Source organism: Oncorhynchus masou, chromosome 31 (assembly GCF_036934945.1).
Source record: "Oncorhynchus masou masou isolate Uvic2021 chromosome 31, UVic_Omas_1.1, whole genome shotgun sequence".
Lineage (NCBI taxonomy): Eukaryota > Metazoa > Chordata > Actinopteri > Salmoniformes > Salmonidae > Oncorhynchus > Oncorhynchus masou.
In genome coordinates, this window is record NC_088242.1 from 21,924,068 (window position 1) to 21,946,718 (window position 22,651).

At 42.0% G+C, this 22,651-nt stretch overlaps 1 protein-coding gene across 1 annotated transcript in view; it reads left to right on the plus strand.

Annotated features, from left to right (window-relative positions):
* The window catches only part of tanc2b (tetratricopeptide repeat, ankyrin repeat and coiled-coil containing 2b), a 136,725-nt gene that overhangs the window by 17,887 nt on the left and 96,187 nt on the right, over positions 1–22,651 (plus strand). Inside the window, 2 exon segments of the mRNA XM_064950366.1 lie at positions 1,314–1,391; positions 18,586–18,765. Coding sequence (XP_064806438.1) covers positions 18,645–18,765 — 121 coding nt within the window. The 5' untranslated portion in view covers positions 1,314–1,391; positions 18,586–18,644.

Genomic DNA, 22,651 nt, shown 5'->3' on the forward strand with positions numbered 1-22,651 from the left:
CAGGACTCTTTGATGGTAACACATTTGGTGCATCCACCATTGCCAGAGTACACAACCCTTAGCAATAAAGACTCACACCGCTTTGTACTTCGGTGGCAAGCCAAGATCTACTACAGAGAGAGAGGAAATCCATTGTCTTAGATAACTTTCAAACAACGGCTTGGTTTATAAATGGGCTGACTTAATACCAGTGGGATGTGTGATTTAAGAATAAATCATGATATGCCACAAAGCCCCTTGCAGAGTTAGGTTGCATCCCAAATGTCACCCTATTCATGTTTAGTACACTACTTTTAACCAGGGCCCATACAGCTCTGATCAAAAATAGTGCCCTATATAGGAAATAAGATGCCATGCATTCTTAGTTGTACTGTAGATCACTGCCTATGATAGGGACTCGGCCTTGTCAAACATACCCTGTAGTGGAGAGGCATAGTTGTACTGTAGATCACTGCCTATGATAGGGACTCGGCCTTGTCAAACAGACCCTGTAGTGGAGAGGCAAAGCAGGAGCTGGCCCATCGACCCCGTAATCCAGCCCTGCTCCATCCACTGTGGTTAATCCACACTTTTACACTCATCATTTGCTGCTGCTACTCTGTTCTTTATTTTACTCTTATTGTTATCTATCCGGATGCCTAGTCACTTTGCCTTTATGTACTTATCTACCTCAAATACCTCATAGCCCTGCACATTGATCTGGTACTCCTGTATATAGCTCCATTCTTGAGTATTTTATTCCTCTTTTGTTACCATTTTTATTTTTAAACTCTTCATTGTTGAGAAGGGTTCGTGTAACAAGCATTTCACTGTAAAAAGTCTACACCAGTTGTATTCGGCGCATCCTCAGTCCTCTGGGCCCACAGTAATTGATCCTCATATAATTAGCCACCTTTCAGAAAACGCCTACTGTACTGTAGTGTACTGTACCACCAGTCCTATCTCTCACTCATCCAGAAGGACTAGCTCTGGATCACCACTCCTCTCAGTATTGTAACAGTTCTCTCGTGGGCGGGCCCTGGGCTTTGGACTAGGGCCTGGTTGGTGTCTTCAGTCTACATCCCAACCCACCTTGATGAAGAAGAATTGTGTGTACTTTGCCAGTTTGCGGGATCGTCTGGGTCCCTGGAGGAGGGGTGTGGAGGGGCTGTGTGTCAGTAGTCTCCTGGGGGTCCTGAGGTCCCAGTCTTGGCTGGTGAAGGATGAGGTGGCCTACCTGGAATGCCAGCCACACTGCCGCACTCATTCTCTCTCCTTTTCCTGGCATCCCCACGCTCACACTCTCTCCTCTTTGTCTCACTCCTCATCTGCAGATGGAGGGAGTGAGGACCTGCCAGAACCCCGATCGCCCAGTGTAGAGCACCACCACCACCTGAGCCACACCGGTCAAGGTAGGTAGTTACACTACTGGGTGTACTCTATTCTGTGGACCAAATCCCCTCTCGCTCTCTTCTCCCCTCTCCTCTTTCTCCCTACTTTTCCCAATGCATTTTTCTTAGCCACATCTGACCATAATATGAAATATTGTTTCTTCATTCATCCATCTCTTCTTTCTTTCTTCCTTCTTCCTTGCTCATACTATTTTCCTGCCTCTCTTTCCTCTCTTCCCTGGAGCAACAGAGAGGGCACGAGGCTGTTTAAAGGGCTGTATTTTATATGAGTTAACAACAGAGGATTTAATAACATCAGAAGTGAAGTAATAATTTTGTGGAGAGAGTACACTATGAATTTTTATGTTCCTGTAAATTTGTCTGAATCTGTTATCCCTGGAAGTATACTCTGGGCAGAAAGAGAAACAATATTGGCTATTGTGTCTGTCAACAATATACAGTAGATGTTATAGACTAGAAGTCTTGAGTTCCGCTTCCGTATGACTATTTTAGTCAATATGATTTGCCGATTGGTATCCTTGCTCTTTTTGAGCTGTATGCTTCTATGAGTGGGTGTGTGTTTGCGTCTGTGTGTTTTGTTCTGTGAAGTGGCTCTAACGCCCTTCAAAAATCCCTGTCTGTCTCAACAATTCAACAAGTAGCACTCAAAATCACCCCTATCCTTTTGTTCTGAAGTTTTTCGGGAGCTAAGCCATTTACCAGGTCAATGTAGCTACAGTACCTCTCGTCTTCTATCCCCCCACCCTCCCCCCAGACCCTTGGCTCACAGCAAACTTTTCTCGGCTCTCAGACATTTGTGTAGAGCTGTTAAGGAGAGAAAAGACAACGTGTTCCCTAAAAGGCCGCTTCTCTTGAATTACCCTCTGGTGTGCATTCACACCCTGCAGATAGACAGACAAACATGAGGGGATTGTCATGCTGAGGGATCTGGCCAAACCACGGCTGCAGCTACAATACATGCCTCCCTGGCTCAATGGATTTAGTCTCTCAGGCTGAAACCACAGAGATGGGGTATAGTGTCGGTATGCTGTAAGCAAGCCCTGGCTGTGTCTGTCTATATCACAGCCTGGCTGTCACACACACAGCCCTCTATGGGGAACTCTGTGGAGTTGTTACTTAATGGCTCCTGCTGTCTGCTGTCTGCTATGCTAGCTGATGTTATGTGAAGGTGTTGGCCAGTTGGTGAGACAGCTCTGTCTGTCTGGTGGGACGGGGCCGTCTGGGCTGTGATTCAGTGTTGAGGGAGAAAATGGCTGTAGAGGGTTTTATACAGATATGTTAGTGTGCCAGGGAATGTGAGAATAAAACTTGTGACAAACAGAACCTGTGATATTTAGAGGGAGGTGTTGCTGTGGTTTAGTGATTGCTGCTGTGCTCTTTCAGAAATTCAGCTCCCTTATGGGTTGGTTGTCTTTAGATAATGGTTGCACTCACATCTCTATTCTAGCTACATATCTCTGATGGTTAGACAAAGTTTCTGTGTTATATCAGAGATGACGGGTTTCTGGAACATTGTTATTGAGGGAAACAGCGAGGCATCCTGTCATGTAAGCAGCATGTGGTGCTTGTCTGCCTGCAGGACTATTATCACTGCTGGGTCAAGCCAGGCAGATCCCAGTCAATACCTCAGCATCATCACAACATGGGTCACTCTCCATGTTTCCACATTCACTTCACTTTACCCTGGATACTGTCAGAAATCGTACACACAGAACACCTGAGATGTGTTTGAATTCCCATACTAATATACTGAATACTGCATACTTAATACTATTAGTTCATTTTAGTATACTGTAAACAAATGTTATCCTTTCAGTTGAGTGTACGAGTGCGTTGCCTGTCTATCAGAAGTTGATGCTGTTGCTATGCAACTTCTTGCTAGCTTGTTAGCATAACACATTTCTAGCTAGCCTTCTTACGACTTCATTAACGATGTCCATTGAGAATGTATTTGGGTGACCTGGACCTCAAACCCCACTTCCGAATTACAACCCTCTTTTGACGGCCTGGTAGAGCAAGAAGACCAGGACTATGGCTGTGGCAAGACCTTGGAAAGCTTCCTGTTTGTCTATTGGCTGGCCAGTTGCCCTTCGTACTGTGTTATGTCCGAGGCATTTGATGTCCCCCGGACCACAGTGCATAATGTCATCCACAGAGTCAGTGATGGGATCATGAAGAAGGTCATCCATTTTTACATCACAAGATGAAATGCAGGAGGTTGATCTATTCTTATCAGCTTCAGGCCATCTGAAGGTTCATCGACATCTACATTGCCTTCCTCGGGTATGTGCACAAAGCCAGGGTCCTGAAACACAGCCCTGTGTATGTTCAGAGCCTGTACCCACCACAAGGCTGGTTTCTCCTCGGGGATGGTGGGTATTCCTGGTTGGCGGATCCCATCTGTCTGATGACACCCTACAGGCAGCCAGTGAGGGGGGCAGTGGATGCCACCTACAATGCAAAGCATTCCAAGGCGAGAAATGTGTCGGAACGGTCCTTCGGGATGATGAAGACTCATTGGCGCTCAATCTTGATGGACCTGGAGGTGAATCTTACCTTTGTGCCTGAGGTGGTCACATGCTGCGCTGTGCTGCACAATGTCTGCCTCAGCAACGAGGACATTGTGGACCCTGAGGAGAATAATGGTGGAGACCTGGACCAGCCTCAGCTGCTGAGATACCAGCTGCTGCTACCATGATACCAATTGTGCCGGAGGAGATTGCTGACGTTTTACGTTTTTCCTAACCAATTGTGCTATTGTGTGTGTTTTTTCGCATTATTTGTAACTAATGTTTCTGCCATTGTCTCTTATGACTGAAAAGAGCTTCTGGACATCAGAAAAACGATTACTCATGTCGTGCTGGACTAATATTTCTTCTTTAATGAGTCGGACACGACCCAAGTCCCTGTCATTCGCATGAAGAAGAGATGGAGATATAGGGGACGTAGGTTGGGGTGCCTTGTAGGAATCCGATGGTGAGTGGATAACCCGCCTCTACCTTCCATACCATTAGCCAACTTCCAATCATTTTATAATAAACTGGATGAGCTTTGATCAAGACTATCCTACCAATGGGACATTAAAAACTGTAATATCTTATGTTTCACCGAGTGGTGGCTGAATGACGATATGGATAATATACAGCTGGCTGGGTTTTCCGATCATCTGCAAGATAGAACAGCTGCCTCCGGTTAGAGAACGGGTGGCGATCTGTGTCTATTTGTAAATAACAGCTGATGCACAACATCTAATATTAAGGATGTCTCGAGGTTTTGTATCTCATGATAAGCTGTAGACGACGCTATTTACCAAGAGAGTTTTTATCTATATTTTTCGTAGCTGTCTATTTACCACCACAAACTGATGTGTCACGTTCTGACCTTAGTTCTTTTGTTATGTCTTTGTTTTAGTATGGTCAGGGCGTGAGTTGGGTGGGTTGTCTATGTTCCTTTTTCTATGTGGTGTTTTTGTGTTTGGCCTGGTATGGTTCTCAATCAGAGGCACGTGCCGTTAGTTGTCTCTGATTGAGAATCATACTTAGGTAGCCTTTTCCTACCTGTGTGGTGTGGGTGATTATTTTCTGTTCATTGTTTTTTCAGCACCATACAGGACTGTTCGTTTGCTGTTTTGTTCAGTGTCCATTACGTTTAAAAAAATATGAACACTTACCGCGCTGCGCATTGGTTCTCCTATTCTTCCACCTATGATGAGCGTTACATGATGCTGGCACTTAGATCGCACTCAACCAGCTGTATAAGGTCATAAGAAAATGCTCATCCAGTGAAACTTAATGCAGGGAAACTTAAATCTGTTTTACCTCATTTCTACAAGCATGTTTCATGTGCAACCAGAGGAAAAAAAAACAAGACCAACTTTACTCCACACACAGACACGTGTAAGCTCTCCCTCGTCCATTTGGCAAATCCATAACTCTGTCCTCCGTATTCCTGCTTACAAACGAAAACTAAAGCAGAAAGTACCAGTGACTCACTCAATACGGAAGTGGTCAGATGACGCAAATGCTAAGCTACAGGACTGTTTTGCTAGCACAGACTGGAATATGTTCCGGGATTCTTCTGATGTCATCATTGAAGAGTACACCACTTCAGTTGCTGGCTTCATCAATAAGTGCCTCGTTGACGTCGTCCCCACAGTGACCGTACATACATACCCCAACCAAAAGCCATTGATTACAGGCAACATCCTCACTGAGTTAAAGGGTAGAGGTGCCGCTTTCAAGGAGGGACTCTAACCCGGACGCCTATAAGAAATCCCGCTATGCACTCCCATGAACCATCAAACAGGCAAAGGGTCAATACAGGGCTAAAATTGAATCGTACTACACGGCTGCGACGCTCGTCGGATGTGGCAGGGCTTGCAAACTTTTACGGACTACAAAGGGAAGCACAGCGGCGAGCTGCCCAGTGACACAAGCCTACCAGACGAGCTAAATTACTTATATGCTCGTGTGGAGGCAAACAACACTGAAGCATATATGAGAGCGCCAGCTCTTTCCGGACGAATGTCTGATCACGCTCCTCATAGCCGATGTGAGTAAGACCTTTAACCAGGTCAACATACACAAGGCCGCAGGGCCAGATGGATTACCAGGACGTTTACTCCAAGCACACTCTGACCAACTGGCAAGTGTCTTCACTGACATTTTCAATCTCTCCCTGACTGAGTCTGTAATACCAACATGTCTCAAGTAGGGCTGGGCGATATATCGAGTTTTTTCTATATATTCAAGTTTATTTTTTAGCACGATATGGAAAATGCCTGTAGCTCAAGAATCGAGGTTCTGTTATAATGTTGTTACAAATGCAGCATCTCACTGTCTCTTATCTGTCAGCCCAATGTCGAATCATGTCCCAATTGCGTGACAACACGTGCACAGAGGTTATCCACCAATCACAACCCTAGACAGCCTTTCACAAATTGTATCCATGCCGGAGAAGTATAGCGGCGGTAAGAATTCCACCAAAATGGAAAGTGAGGACGCCAGCTCAGCCTCTCGTGAGGATGAAATCATCCCCAAAAAGGGCAGCAATGTTTTTTTCAGTAATATGGAAGTGGTTTGGGTCTAAGAGGTCTGATGTTCAGTAAATTAATGTTCTGTGCAAAATGTGTCAAGACAATTGCTACGAAAAACAGCAGTATAACCAACCCCTTCCATCACCTGCAACTGAAGCACGCGGTGGAATGGAGGAATGCGTGAGACTAAGCAATGCCGATTCCAGTCGCCCGATTCCCAAAACGTCTGCTAAAAGACAAACTACCAGAGCCGCATCCTTTTCAAAAGTAATCCCTTATGAAAAGAAAAGTCTGAGGTGGAAGGAGATAACGGATGCAGTGACCAATTACATAGCAAAAGATATGGTCCAATATTTACAGTAGAAAAGCCAGGGTTTAAAAAGCTGCTAGGTACAGTTGACCACAAATATCAGCTGCCAAGCCGCAAGTATTTCACAGAAGAAGCCCTGCTGCGATTATACACTGCTACGCGCAAAAGAGTCGCAGAGAAGCTGGCTTGTGTTCCTTATTTTTCCACCACAGCCTATCTATGGTCGAGCAGAGCCATACCTAAGTTTGACAGTCCACTACATAAATGAAGACTGGAAATTGCAAATGTCTGCCTCCAGATATCTTACTTTCCCGATGATCATACAGGTGAAGTAATAGCCTAGGATATCAGACTCTCTGGCATCGTGGAAGGTGAGTGAAGACCGACTGGTGTGCATGACAACTGACAGCAGCAGCAACATCATAAAAGCATTGCGATTTAACTACTGGACCCGCCTGCAGTGCTTTGGGCACAGGCTTCACCTCACCATCAGTAAGTGTGACACTGGATAATTAAAGTGCATTCAAAAAAGTTATGTTCAGGCCAGCTGTAGGCTAATGTGTTTGTTGTTGTGTCATTTTGCCAATCCAATAGCAAATAACCACAGGCTGTTTTAATATTAACAACAAATTAACTAAATTAATACATTTTCAATCAAAATTATTTTATAAATTACATACTGAAACAGCTAGTGGTCAAACATTCCTAAACAGTAGAATAGATTTGTGGGGTGTGTGTTGTTCATTTGTTTTGCACAAATAGGCCTTGAGGTCTTGTATATTTTTTATTTTAATAAAGAAAATTCAGTTAAGAATTATGTCTTGGCCTCAACAAGAAATCAAGATATATATATATATATATATATATATATATATATATATATATATATATATATATAAATATGTATATATATATATATATATATATATGTATATATATTGTAAATCGTCCAAACCTTCTGAAAGAAATTGAGATATTACTTTAGGCCATATCGCCCATCCCTGCATGGGAAAGGGCAGTGTAGAGTGCAATAGAGATTGCATCATCTGTGGATCTGTTGGGGCGGTTTGGAGTGTGTCTAGGATTTCTGGGATAATGGTGTTGATGTGAGCCATGACCAGCCTTTCAAAGCACTTCAAGGCTACAGATGTGAGTGCTACGGGTCGGTAGTCATTTAGGCAGGTTACCTTAGTGTTCTTGGGTACAGGCACTATGGTGGTCTGCTTAAAATATGTTGGTATTACAGACTCAGACAGTGAGAGGTTGAAAATGTCAGTGAAGAGAAGACACTTGCCAGTTGGTCAGCGCATGCTCGCAGTACACGTCCTTTAAATCCGTCTGGCCCTGCGTCCTTGTGAATGTTGACCTGTTTAAAGGTCTTACTCCCTCACCATATTATCGACTGCGGAGAGCATGATCACACAGTCTTCCGGAACAGCTGGTGGTCTCATGCATGTTTCAGTGTTATTTGCCTCGCAGTGAGCATATAAGTAGTTTAGCTCATCTGATAGGCTTGTGTCACTGGGCAGTTCTCGGCTGTGCTTCCGTCTGTAGTCTGTAATGGTTTGCAAGCCCTGCCACATCCGACGAGCGTCAGAGCCGGTGAAGTACGATTCGATCTTAGTCCTGTACTGGCGCTTTGCCGGTTTGATGGTTCGTCGGAGGGCAAATAGGGGTTTCTTATAGGTGTCCGGGTTAGAGTCCCGCTCCTCGAAAGCGGCAGCTCTAGCCTTTAGCTCAGTGCGGATGTTGCCTGTATCCATGGCTTCTGGTTGGGGGTATGTACAGTTGAAGTTGGAAGTTTACATACACCTTAGCCAAATACATTTAATCTCAGTTTTTCACAATTCCTGACTTTTAATCATAGTAAATATTCCCTGTTTTAGGTCAGTTAGGATCAACACTTTATTTTAAGAATGTTAAATGTCAGAATAATAGTATAGAGAAATAATTTATTTCAGCTTTTATTTTTTTCATCCCAGTGGGTCAGAAGTTTACATACACTCAATTAGTATTTGGTAGCATTGCCTTTAAATTGTTTAACTTGGGTCAAACTTTTCATGTAGCCTTCCACAAGCTTCCCACAATAATTCCTCCTGACAGAGCGGGTGTAAGTGAGTCAGGTTTGTAGGCCTCCCTGCTCGCATATGCTTTTTCAGTTCTGCCCACACATTTTCTGTGGGATTGAGGTCAGGGCTTTGTGTTGGCCATTCTAATACCTTGACTTTGTTGTCCTTAAGCCATTTTGACACAACTTTGGAAGTATGCTTGGGGTCATTGTCCATTTGGAAAACCCATTTGCGACCAAGCTTTAACTTCCTGACTGATGTCTTGAGATGTTGCTTCAATATTTGCACATAATTTTCCTTTCTTATGACCCCATCTATTTTGTAAAGTGCACTAGTCCCTCCTGCAGCAAAGCACACCCAGAACATGACACTGCCACCCCCGTGCTTCACAGTTGGGATGGTATTCTTTGGCTTGCAAGCCCTGCCCTTTTTCCTCCAAACATAATGATGGTCATTATGGCCAAGCAGTTCTATTTTTGTTTCATCAGACCACTGGACATTTACAAAAAGTACGATCTTTGTCCCCATGTGCAGTTGCAAACCGTAGTCTGGCTTTTTTATGGCGGTTTTGGAGCAGTGGCTTCTTCCTTGATGAGCGGCCTTTCAGGTAATGTCGATATAGGACTTGTTTTACTGTGGATAAAGATACTTTTGTATCTGTTTCCTCCAGCATCTTCACAAGGTCCTTTGCTGCTGTTCTGGGATTGATTTGCACTTTTCGCACCAAAGTACGTTCATCTCTAGCATACAGAACGCATCTCCTTCCTGAGCGGTATAACGGCTGCGTGGTCTCATGGTGTTTATACTTGCGTACTATTGTTTGTTCAGATGAACGTGGTACCTTCAGGCATTTGGAAATTGCTCCCAATGATGAACCAGACTTGTGGAGGTCTACAAAAGAAATTCTGTGGTCTCGGCTGATTTCTTTTGATTTACCCATGATGTCAAGCAAAGAGGCATGGAGTTTAAAGGTAGGGCTTGAAATACATCCACAGATACACCTCCAATTGACTCAAATGATGTCAATTATTCTATCACAAGCTTCTAATGCCAATGACATCATTTTCTGGTATTTTCCAAGCTGTTTAAAGGCATAGTCAACTTAGTGTATGTAAACTTCTGACCCACTGGAATTGTGATACAGTGTATTATAAGTGAAATAATCTGTCTGTAAACAATTGTTGGAAAATGTACTTGTGTCATGCACAAAGTAGATGTCCTAACCGACTTGCCAAAACTATAGTTTGTTAACAAGAAATTTGTGGAGTGGTTGAAAAACGAGTTTTAATGACTCCAACCTAAGTGTATGTAAACTTCCGACTTCAACTGTACATGCGGTCACTGTGGGGATGACATCATCGATGCACTTATTGATGAAGCCAATGACTGATGTGGTGTACTCCTGAATGCCATCGGAGGAATCCCGGAACATATTCCAGTCTGTGCTAGCAATACAGTCCTGTAGCTTAGCATCTGCTTCATCTGACCACGTTTTTATTGATCTAGTCACTGGTGCTTCCTGCTTGAATTTTTGCTTGTAACAGGAATCAGGATGGTTGAGTTACGATCAAATTTGCCAAATGGAGGGCAAGGTAGAGCTTTGTATGCTTCTCTGTGTGTGGAGTGAAGGCGGTCCAGAGTTTTTTCCCTCTGGTTGCACAGTTAACTTCTTGAAACTCCCCAACCCGGATCCGGGTTTGTGACTAAAGCCTCAGGCTCATTAGCATAACGCAACGTTAACGATTTCTGAAAATCGCAAATAAAATTAAAATAATGCGTTTGCTCTCAAGCTTAGCCTTTTCTTAACAACACTGTCATCTCAGATTTTCAAAATATGCTTTTGAACCATAGAAATTGACTAATTTGTGTAAGAGTATGCAAAGCTTAGCATAGCATTTTGTGTAGCATGTAGCACGCAACATTTTCACAAAAACCAGATAACCAAATAAATAAAATCATTTACCTTTGAAGAGCTTCTGATGTTTTCAATGAGGAGAGTCTCAGTCACATACCAAATGCGCAGTGTTTCCTGAAAGCGTCTGTGTGTAGGAGAAATCGTTCCGTTTTCTACATTGCGTCTGGCTAAGAAACGAACCCGAAAATGCAGTCACCTACAACGTGAAACTTTTCCGGATTAACTACATAATATCTCCGAAACATGGCAAACGTTGTTTGGAATCAATCCTCAAGGTGTTTTTTCACATATCTCTTCATTGACATGCAGTTCGTGGAAGCTTGCTTTCCTCTCTGTGTCCCATGGAAAAATACTGGCAGGTGACTTTTGCTTGTGCACCAATTTCGAGCGCAGGACACCGGGCGGACCGTGGTAAATGTGGTCTGTTATGGTCAATCTTCCAATGATCTGCCCACAAATACGTCACAATGCTGCAGACACCTTGGGGAAACGACAGAAAGGGCAGGCTCGTTCCTCTTGCGTTCACAGCCATATAAGGAGATAATGAAAAACAGAGCCTCAAAAATCCTTGTCATTTCCTGGATGCCATCTCATCTTGGTTTTGCCTGAAGCTCACGTTTTAGGGCACGCACAGAGAAGATCTTTGTATTTCTGGACACGTCAGAGTGTTTTCTTTCGAACGGTAGCAATTATATGCATAGTCGAGCATCTTTTTGTGACAAAATATCTTGTTTAAAACGGGAACGTTTTTCATCCAAAAATGAAATTGCGCCCCCAGAGCATCAACAGGTTAACATGCTGATAGAAATTTTGTAAAACTGATTTAAGTTTCCCTGCATTAACGTCCCTGGCTACTTGGAGTGCCGCCTCTGGGTGAGCGTTTTCTTATTTTCTTATGGCGGAATACAGCTTATTCAATGCTGTCTTAGTGCCAGCCTCTTACTGTGGTGGTATGTAAACAGCTATGAAAAATACAGATGAAAACTTTCTCGGTAGATTGTGTGGTCTACAGCTTATCATGAGATACTCTACCTCAGGTGAGCAATAGCTTGAGACTTCCTTAGATATCGTGCACCAGCTGTTAATTACAAAAATACATAGCCTCCTGCCCCATGTTTTTCCAGACGTCGCATTTCTATCCTGCCAGTTCAGAGCATTACCAGCCAGCTGTATGTTGATAGTGTCTTCGTTCAGCCACGACTCCATGAAGCATAAGATATTACAGTTTTGAATGTCATGTTGGTAGTTTCATCTTGCGCGTAGGTCATCGATTTTATTCTCCAAAGATTGCACGTTTGCTACCAGAATGGAAGGAAGTGGGGGTTTATTCGATTGCCTATGAATTCTCAGAAGGCAGCCCGCCGTCTGGCCCCTTTTTCTCAGCCTCCTCCTCATGCAAATCCCAGTGATCTTGGCCTGTTCCCGAGAAAGCAGTATATTGTTCGTGTTGTGCTCGTGTGCTCGTCAGACTCATTAAATTTAGAAAAGGATTCTGCCAGTCCGTGATGAGTAATCTCAGTCCTGATGTCCAAAAGTTTTTTTCGGTCATAAGAGATGGTCGCGGCAACATTATGTCCAAAATAATTTTTAAAACAATTTTTAAAAATGAACAAAAAACCTGTGCCCGGGCACATTGACTCTGTACCAGTTCCCGCTGTATATAGCCTTGTTACTGTTTTTTTTATTGTTTCTCTTTAATTATTATTTTTTGTCTTTTTTTTCTTCTTTAAAAAAAATAAAAGTTTTCTTCAAATTGCATTGTTGGTTAAGGGCTTGTAAGTAAGTATTTCACTTTAAGGTCTACACCTGTTGTGTTCGGCTCATGTGACAAATGCAATTTCATTTGATTTGATCATCAGGAGTGGGCAATGTTGCAGCACCTGCTAACCCCATCCCAGGTCACCACAACTACTGCAATGCCCCACCAGTAGAAAACAACCCATGTGATCCTCACCGCCGCACAACTTGTTTTTTGAAACTTAATTGTTAAATCAATCAATATCACCCGTGTTCACATTTGACATAACTTACTGTTCTGTTTTTTATAATATTACCAGTTTTCATATTTGAAAGATTTTCTATTCTCCTGTTTGTGTGTGGTGGAGCTCTTTTAAGAGCTTCATGGCATAAAACGTATGGTTTTGTTGTTAATGCAATGTTCTATAATAAAAGCTGTGTGGCCTTCCACTTATCGTAACTTTTTAAAATCATTTAATAAAATAAAAAACTAAACAAAACACATGTATTTTTATATTAGAACTGGCATTTATAGGCAGGCTCAATCAAGTGCTCAAATAGTTTGAAAGAAAACATTTGGCATTGGAACCAGATCTGGAACTCAAACAATGCCTGATATATTGGCAACTCTATTGGAACTAGGCACTGGCAAATAAAAACATTACTTTTTGTCATTAAATCCTCCAAACCCTCAACAGTCCAGCCTCCCTCTGTCTATTGTCCTCGTCTCTCCGTCTATTCTCATCTTCTCCACATCAATTCTCGTTGTCCCTACGCCTATTCTCCTCATCCATCATCCTCCTGTACTCCTCCTCTCTCTTCTCCTCCTTCTTCTTGTACTCCTCCTCTATCTTCTCCCTCTTGCGGTCCTCCTCAACTCTCTGTTTTCCTTGTCTCTCTTCTCTCTTTTTATTGCATCTTGCTCTCTTTTCATCATGAGTGCTGGCCGGCCTCTCTTTTGATCTATGTCCTGCATCTCTCCGAGTAGTGTGACCCACTCTGGCTCTCTCCTCTTCTTGGGAGTTCTATCTTTTTCTCCCTCTCTCTCTTGGTTCCTGAACTTTTCCTGAAAACACCACTACCTCCTGGCTGGATGAGGCAATGACAACAAGCGATGTAATAGCGGGCCTTATGTGAATTGGGCCATCAGGTGCTCTCCCCTCCCTCTGTACTCACCCCAGTTTGGGACACTTCAAATCCTAAAAGAAACCAGTTAGCTGGACTCACCATACTCACCATACAACCTGGACATTGTGAAGATATTGAGACATTTTAGATGTCTACTGTATACAGAAAACAAATACTTTTATCTTTGTCCTTCCCCTTCTGACAGTACACTTGCACAAATGCCCTAGGCAAAGCACAATAATATATTACAGTTACCAACTATCAGTTGGCAAATACAGATAAAATACACCCAGGCATTAGTAACCAATTGAAAGGTGAATTGATGCCAGCACAAAACTTGTATTTTTTTGTCCCCCCAAATTTCCTGCCAACCTGTAACATTATCACTCGCTCCCAAGTATGTATTGCATCATCAATGTAATTGAGCCAGATCATATAAGCTGCAGTAAATTAACAATCTAGTGATTGTTAATGTTAGGTAATGTTCCCAGCAATTCAGCTTCTTACTCAAACCCCTTCAAGGCCGCATGCCTCTTTCCTGTGAACCGGAATTAGTTTCTAGCACGCCAGGTGATCAACTTCAGTCCTTATGATGTAAATAGACACCCTTTTTAGATAAACCTGTGGCAAGTTAACGTGACATAAATCAGGTTTAAAACCATTAGCTACCAACTGCATATAAGCCTCATGTTGGGTAGTTAGTTAGCATTCACACTGAACAACAATATAAACACAACAGGCAAAAATGTCAAATGTTTTACTGAGTTACAGTTCATATAAGGAAACCAGTCAATTTAAATAAATTCATTAGAACCAAATCTATGGTTTTCATCTGATTGGGCAGGGGCGCAGCCATGGGAGGGCCTCGGAGGGCATAGGCCTAGCCACTGGGGAGCCAGGCCCAGCCAATCAGAATACGTTTTTCCCCACAAAAAGGCTTTATTACAGACAGAAATACTCCTCAGTTTACTCAGCTGTCCGTTTGACTGGTCTCAGACAATCCCACAGTTAAAGAAGCCGGATGTGGAGGTCCTGGGCTAGTTCTGCTGTTGTGGGGCCGGTTGGATGTACTGCCAAATTCTCTAAAACAACATTGGAGGCAGCTTATGATAGATAAATGAACATTCAATTCTCTCACAACAGCTCTGGTGGACATTCCGGCAGGTAGCATGCTATTTGCATGCTCCCTCAAAAGTTGAGACATCTGTGGCATTGTGTTGTGTGACAAAACAGCACATTTTAGAGTGGCCTTTTATTTTCCTCAGCACAAGGTGCACCTGTGTAATGATAATGATGTCTAATCAGCTTCTTGATATGCCACACCTGTCAGGTGGATGGATTATCTTGGCAAAGGAGAAATGCTCACTGACAGGAATACTAACAGGGATGTAAACAAATTTGTGCACAAAATCTGAGAGAAATATGCTTTTTGTGCATATGAGAAATTTCTGTGATCTTTTATTTCAGCTCATGAAACATGGAACCAACACTTTACACGTTGTGTTTATATTTATGTTCAGTATAGTTAATATACTGGCAAGTTTGACATACTAGCTAACATACTGGTACATATATGCTATGTGGTTTGTAAGGCTAGCGTCGCTAACAAATTGTCAGCCAACATAACGTTTAATTTAACTTACTTGACAAGTCATTACTTTTATATTACCTTGCTCAACATTTTCTTAACTGTCATGCCCTGGTCGAAGTTTATTGTGTTTGTCTTTATTTATTTGGTCAGGCCAGGGTGTGACATGGGTTTATTGTGGTGTGTTTTGTCTTGGGGTTTTGTTAGGTATTGGGTGTGTGGCTTAGTGGGGGTTATCTAGCATAGTCTATGGCTGTCTGGAGTGGTTCTCAATCAGAGGCAGGTGTTTATCGTTGTCTCTGATTGGGAACCATATTTAGGCAGCCATATTCTTTGAGTATTTCGTGGGTGATTGTTCCTGTCTCTGTGTTTGTTGTTCACCATTGGTCGTTTTGTATTGTTAGTTATTTCATGTTGAGTTCCCTTTCATTAAAGAACATGAATAACCACCACGCTGCATTTTGGTCCGCTTCTCCTTCGACAGACGAGAACCGTTACATTAACATTTGTCATAATTAGCTAACGCGATGAATATTTACTTTTTGTATTTACATTTGTATCTGCTCTCGTCGAACTTCGGCTGCATATTTTCTGCCATTTTTCTCAAATCTGAAAATGTTGTGAAGCTTCGCATTTAAGTGGAATACAACACAAAATGTGTCAGAAACATCAATCTTTTTTTAACACATCCATGTTGTGTTACTTTTAACATAAAGTGTTGCCCTTTAAAAAAATCCTGTTGGATTAGTGATTTTTCCAATAGAATCCAAGATTCTCACAATCATATAGGATTTTGTCACCTCTATCAAAATCCTGTTGGAATCCTGTTGGACTACAGTTTTCTTATTAGAAGATTTTGTCACCTCTATCAGAATCCTATATCCTATTGGAGTACTTTCTTTCCTATTGGAATTCTAAAGAAATCTGATTGGATCCTATTGTTTTTTTATTATCATGTTATTTATTTTTTTACAATACAAAACACACATACAAACAACAACATACAGATGCACACAAACATCCACAACGTCACCCCTGCCCAGACCCACCTGCTCACACCCCCATCTCCAACACCTGTATCATGTGCCACATGGCCTCAAACTGCACCAATTTATTTCTCTCTGTTGCCCACACACTTTCAACATTTAGATAATAAAGCATTTGACCTTTCCATTGTGTTAATGATGGATGACTGGTTGATTTCCAGTTTTGAAGTATGTTTTTACAAGATGATTGACAAGAAAAGTGTCGTCCAACCCATTGGGTATCTCACTGCACCTTCTTACGCCATGTCTTGAAATATGCAGACAGACGGATTAAAAATAAATGTATCCTAAAGGAGTCTTGTAGGATTTTGTCACCCCAATCAGCATCTTATTAGAGTGTGGTGCCAGGAAAATAACCTCTCATCCAACGTCAACAGAACAAAGGAGCTTATCGTGGACTTCGGGAAACAGCAGAGGGAGCACCCCCATCCACATCAACGGGACCACAGTGGAGAAGGTGGAAAGCTTCATGTTCCTCAGCGTACACATCACTGACGATCTGAAATGGTCCACCCACACAAACATTGTGGTGAAGAAGGCGCAACAGCACCTCTTCAACCTCAGGAGGCTGAAGAAATTTGGCTTGGCACCTAAAACCCTCACAAACCTTTACAGAAGCACAATTGAGAGCATCCTGTCAGCTGCATAACCTCCTGGTACGGCAACCGCACCGCCCGTACCGCAGGGATCTCTAGAGGGTGGTGCGGTCTCCCCAACGCATCACTAGGCGGCATACTACCTGCCCCCCAGGACACCTACAGCACCTGATGTCACAAGAAGGACAAAAAGATCATCAAGGACAACAACCACCCGAGCCACTGCCTGTTCACACTGCTATCATCCAGAAGGCGAGGGTAGTAAAATCCTATAGAATAGGTTCCAAAATCTGATAGGATATTCTATAGGATGTGTGTTGAAAGGGTGTCTTGAGTAACTTACACAAATCATGTGTTAAATGTGACAGCACTTTGATTGTGTTAAAAGTAACACGTTATCCCTAGCTAGACACACGGATGTGTTAAAAAATAACACAGCGTGTTTTTTTACACATCTGTTCTAAGTGTGTAGCCATGGCAGTATGGTCAATCAGGAATTCCATGCTTCATTTTTAATCTTCTTAGACATGACTAACCCAAAGAAATACTGGTAACTGGGTTATTCCCCATCACTTCACCCATCCTCTGTGTATTCTGCGTACTTCCGGGCTCATATTTACAAGGTATCCAGGACTGTAAGTGCTGATCTAGGATCACTTTTGATTTTCAGATCATGAAAAATAAGATATGGGGGGGGACCATATCAAGCATCTCAAAGGCGGAATTACAACGGGTGCGTTTTTTTAGTTGGTCTATATTCTGCATTTCAGTCTGAATTTATAAATCTGGACAAAATAAAGACATCCTTTCTTTTAGTAGAGTATATCTGATCCACAATAAAGAAACATGGTTAAAAAATATGTGGGATTGAACCTGCAATTTTCAGATATGCAGCCAGATCATTAACCCTCCGGGTCAATGTTACCACAACCTAAAGAAATGTGTGAGGAACTTTTAAAGAACATAATGTATTTGTTCTGGTAATGTTGTTGTAATATTAGGTTAATGTTTTTTTGCATCCTAAAATAAACGTATTATCATCTGCACACCTGGACGGTTTTGGTGTTTTGGGAAAATGTCTTTTGTGATGTCCCCACAATGTTACCACCAGACTGTTCACACAACCTAATGAAACATTCTGGGAACCTTTTAAAGAACATACATGTTCTGGGAATGTTCTTGTAACATCAGGCAAATGTTTTATTCAAGCATTGCATAATCATCAGCACGACTGGACAGTTTTTGTGCTATGAGAACATTTTCTGCAACCTAACAAATGTTCTAGGAATGTTCACAGAACCAATTTAGTTTGCTGGGAAAACATTACTGATACATTGTGATATTATATTACCTGGAAACCTAATAAAAACTTTTGGGGAATGTTAGGCGAACATTCCAAGAATAGTTAATTTAAAACATAAAAAAAGGTATTTAAAACTTTGTTTTTAATGTTTTTGGGATGTTATCATCCTAATGTTAGATACAACCTTAACTAGAACTTAATGAGAATCTTGTCTAATGTTCTGGGAATGTTCCCGGTTGGCTAAGTATCTACAATGCCACTAGAAGCACATGTATAATGCCTTATAAGTTATGCATAATGCAATACAATGCACAACAAATACGCTAATAAATGTTCTGAAACATCTATGACTACACTCACAATACTGTAAATGTTGTAATGCCAGACGTTAAATGAAATAGCTCGTATATGCGTGGAACATTAATATTATTGTCTTGTGACGTTGACTTCTCTGCTTCCTCCTGCAGGTGGTAGTATAGACAGTGACTGTGCCTTTGAGGGCGACTATGCCCTTCCGCCTCTCTCTATGACCGAGGGCATGCAGCACATCCGCATCATGGAGGGCGTTTCACGCTCCCTGCCCTCCTCCCCACTACTCACACACCAGACCATCAGTGTCCGGCTGCAGCCCATCAAGAAGCTCACAGGTAATGGTCACAGAAATATACCCAGCAAAATCCCATAGGTCAAACTGTGTTGTTGTCTGCTCCTTTGGGCGTTCGGTTAATAACCAATCGCCCAATGTCACTCATTCGTGTTGGAATGTCGTGTGGGGGAATACATAAGGCAGTTACATGATGGTAACTGGGAAGTTGGATGCTTACGTCAGTGTTCACTGATGCCGGGCAACACAAGTCATTGTGAACTCAATAAATGATTAACTACAGCCCTCCCAGGTCAAGGCCCCCTAATAATCACTCCAGGCTTACCTAATAGCTAGGCTGGGATGCCAGGAATGGCAGATATGAGCTGTGGTTGTCTGTCTATCTTCCTATCCTGCTCGTCTCTGACCTTGTCACTCACCACTAACTGATAATTTCCTGTCACAGTCATCTCGGAAATCAGCTTCACTCCCAATCTCTCTCTCACTCTCCTTAGTCTCTCTCTTTCTCCTCTCTCTCTCTTTCTCCTCTTTCTCCTCTCTCTTTCTCTCTCTCTTTCTCCTCAGTCTCTATTTCGCTCTTTTGCTCGCTCTCTCCTCAGTCTATCTCTCTCCCACTCTCTCTCTCTTCAGTCTATCTCTCAGTAACTTGATCATTGAAAGCTACAGTCATTGCACTGTAATGGGCTACTGTGGCTGGGCAGTGCAGGCTTGAATTGAATTAGAAAAATTAGTTTTATTCCTTAAGTGTCTACAGAGTGAAAGGGATTGGGTGTGAAACGCATTGTCCAACATTCACCACTAGGGTGCAGTTTACCACTCTCATCCTCGTGATTTAGCCTGGTTGTATCATTAACCGTCTTCTACAGTGCCTTCAGAATGTATTTACACTCTGAAATGTTCCCTGTTTTGTTGTGTTACAGCCTGAATTTACAATGGATTAAATTGAGCTGTTTTATCGCTGGCCTTCACACAATACTTCACACAACACAATCAAACTGATATTATGTTTTCAGAATGTTAACCAATTAATAAAAAAAGAACAGCTGAAATGTCTTGAGTCAATAAGTATTTAACCCATTTGTTATGGCAAGCCTAAATAAATTCAGGACTAAAAATGTGTTTACAAGTCACATAATAAGTTGCACGGACTTACTCTGTGTGCAATAATAATGTTTGACATGATACAATGATACATGATACACATACAATTATCTGTAAGGTACCTCAGTCGAGTAGGGAATTTTAAACACAGATTCAACCACAAAGTCTAGATTCAGCCTAGCAAAGAAGGACACCTATTGGTAGATGAAAACAATAAATAAATAAACAGACATTGAATATCCTTTTGTTTCAATATAACCAGTCAATACAAAGATACAGGTGTCCTTTCTAACTCAGTTGCCAGAGAGGAAGGAAACCACTCAGGGATGTCACCATGAGGCTAATGGTGACTTTAAAACAGTTACAGAGTTTAATGGCTGTGATAGGAGAAAATTGAGGAAAGATTAGCAACTTAGTTAGGTCACAATACTAACCTAATTGACAGAGTGAAAAGAAGGAAGCCTGTACAGAATACAAATATTCCAAAACATGCATCCTGTTTGTAACAAGGCACTAAAAAAGACTGAAAAAAAATATGACAGCAATTAACGTTTTGTCCTGAATTCAATGTGTTATCATTGGGGCAAGTCCAATACAAAACATTACTGAGTACCACTCTTTTTCAAGGATAGTGGTGGCTGCATAATTTTATTGGGGCGGCAGGGTAGCCTAGTGGTTAGAGTGTTGGACTAGTAACCGGAAGTTTGCGAGTTCAAAACCCTACAAATCTGTCGTTCTGCCCCTGAACAGGCAGTTAACCCACTGTTCCCAGGCCGTCATTGAAAATAAGAATTTGTTCTTAACTGACTTGCCTGGTTAAATAAAGAAAAAATTAAAATTAAAATAGGTATGCTTGTAATCGTTAGAGAGAGGGAAGTTTTTCCGAATAAAAAATAAACGGAATGGAGTTAAGAACGGGTCGAAATCCTAGAGGAACACCTGGTTCAGTCTGCTTTCCACCAGACACTGGTAGTGGAAAACACCTTTCAGCAGGACAATAACCTAAAACACAAGGCCAAATCTACACTGGAGTTGCTTACCAAGAAGACAGTGAAGTTTTCTGAGTAACCAAGCTAGTTTTGACTTAAATCTGCTTGAAAATATATGGCAAGATCTGAAAATGGTTGTCGAGCAATGATCAACAAGAATATTTTTGAAAAGTATAATGGGCAAATGTTGCACAATCCAGGTGTGGAAAGCTCTTAGAGACTTACCCAGAAAGACTCAAAGGTGATTCGACCATGTATTGACTCAGGGGTGTGAATACTTATATAAATTAGATGTTTCTGTATTTAATTTTCAATAAATTTGCTAACATTTTGACAAACATGTTTTCACGTTGTCATTATGGGGTATTGTGTGTAGGTGGTGAGAAAATGTTAAATTCAATTCAGGCAGTAACACAACAAAATGTGGAATAAGTCAAGGGGTATGAATACTTTCTGAAGGTACAGTATATACTGCTGTGTGTTTGTACACCATACAGAATTATTTATTTCTCTAAACTGGGCTTTTTAAAAGCCCTGTTATCTTAACAGGGGGTACTGCTTCCTACTGCTGGAAGAGAAGGCTTTCTGTTGTTGGTGACAGGAGCCAGGAGAGTTTGGGTCGGATCGGAGGGAATGGGGCCTGAAAATTACATCTCATAGCGAGCCAATCTCTTTCTCTCTCTCTCTCTCTCTCTCTCTCTCTCTCTACGTCTCTATCTGTCTCTCTCTCTCTCTGTCTCTCTCTCTCTCTCTCAACTCCACACTGCTTACAGCCCCCTTTGTCTGTTTAATCCACTTTTCTTCCCTCTCTCCTTTCCTCTTTCGTGTCTGTAGAACATTCAGCCTAATTTACTAACACTTTCATCTGCGCGAATCAAAAGGAATTCTGGGAGTTTCATTGTGCTTGCTGTTATCTTGATGACTGTTGTCGTAGAGAGGAGCGTTGTTGTTTTAAGAATAACTTGATGAATAACACAGAAACGGCTCTTGTTCTCTCTTTGTTATGCAAGTCCTTATTTCACAGTTTGGTTGTGAACACTGTGACTGTGTATACATGCACAGTCATTCAATTTATGATTTACAATTTGCCTTGTTAATGCAATATATTCATAATTGTAATTTGCCTTGTTAATGCAATATAATCATAATTATAATTTGCCTTGTTAATGCAATATAATCATAATTTGCCTGGTTAATGTATGCCAGTTAGATGCTGATAGTGATGCAGATGCAGTTGCTGCTGTGGTGTATTTTGGGAGGTAACATGGGAATAAGAGATCCTCATTACTTTTAATTTGATACTCCGCTGTGTGCTAACTCTGCTGCATTGCTACTTTCATGCGTTTTATTTTACCTCTGCACAATGAGTCCAACTGCATCAGCATGCTGCATGTGTGCCAGTGCAAAGATGTACCACCTCTGGAGTGTAGCTTACGCACCTGTTCATGTGTTTTGCAAAATAGAAATAAATAGTCTTTCTCTGCCTTTTAATCTGCCTCGAAGTCAGATGTGGGCATCCATAGCCACAACACCAGATTGGGCATGGTCCCGAGCACCCCAGCCTTCTTCCCACTCTTTAATTAATCCAACCCAGTGCCACTCCTTACACCGCCTGCCAGTGCCAAGTTACAATATGGGCTGAGGCTCAGGCTTCATCCCAAATGGCACCCTGTTCCCTTTATAGTGCAATACTTTCGAACAGGGTTCGTAGTGCACTATACAGGCAATAGGGTGCCATTTGGGATGCAAATCAAAGCCTCTCCACCTCCCAGCACCCAGCAGGGACCAGCAGGCTTCAGCAGCAGGCACAATCAGAGCAGGTCTTCAGCCTGGCTGGAT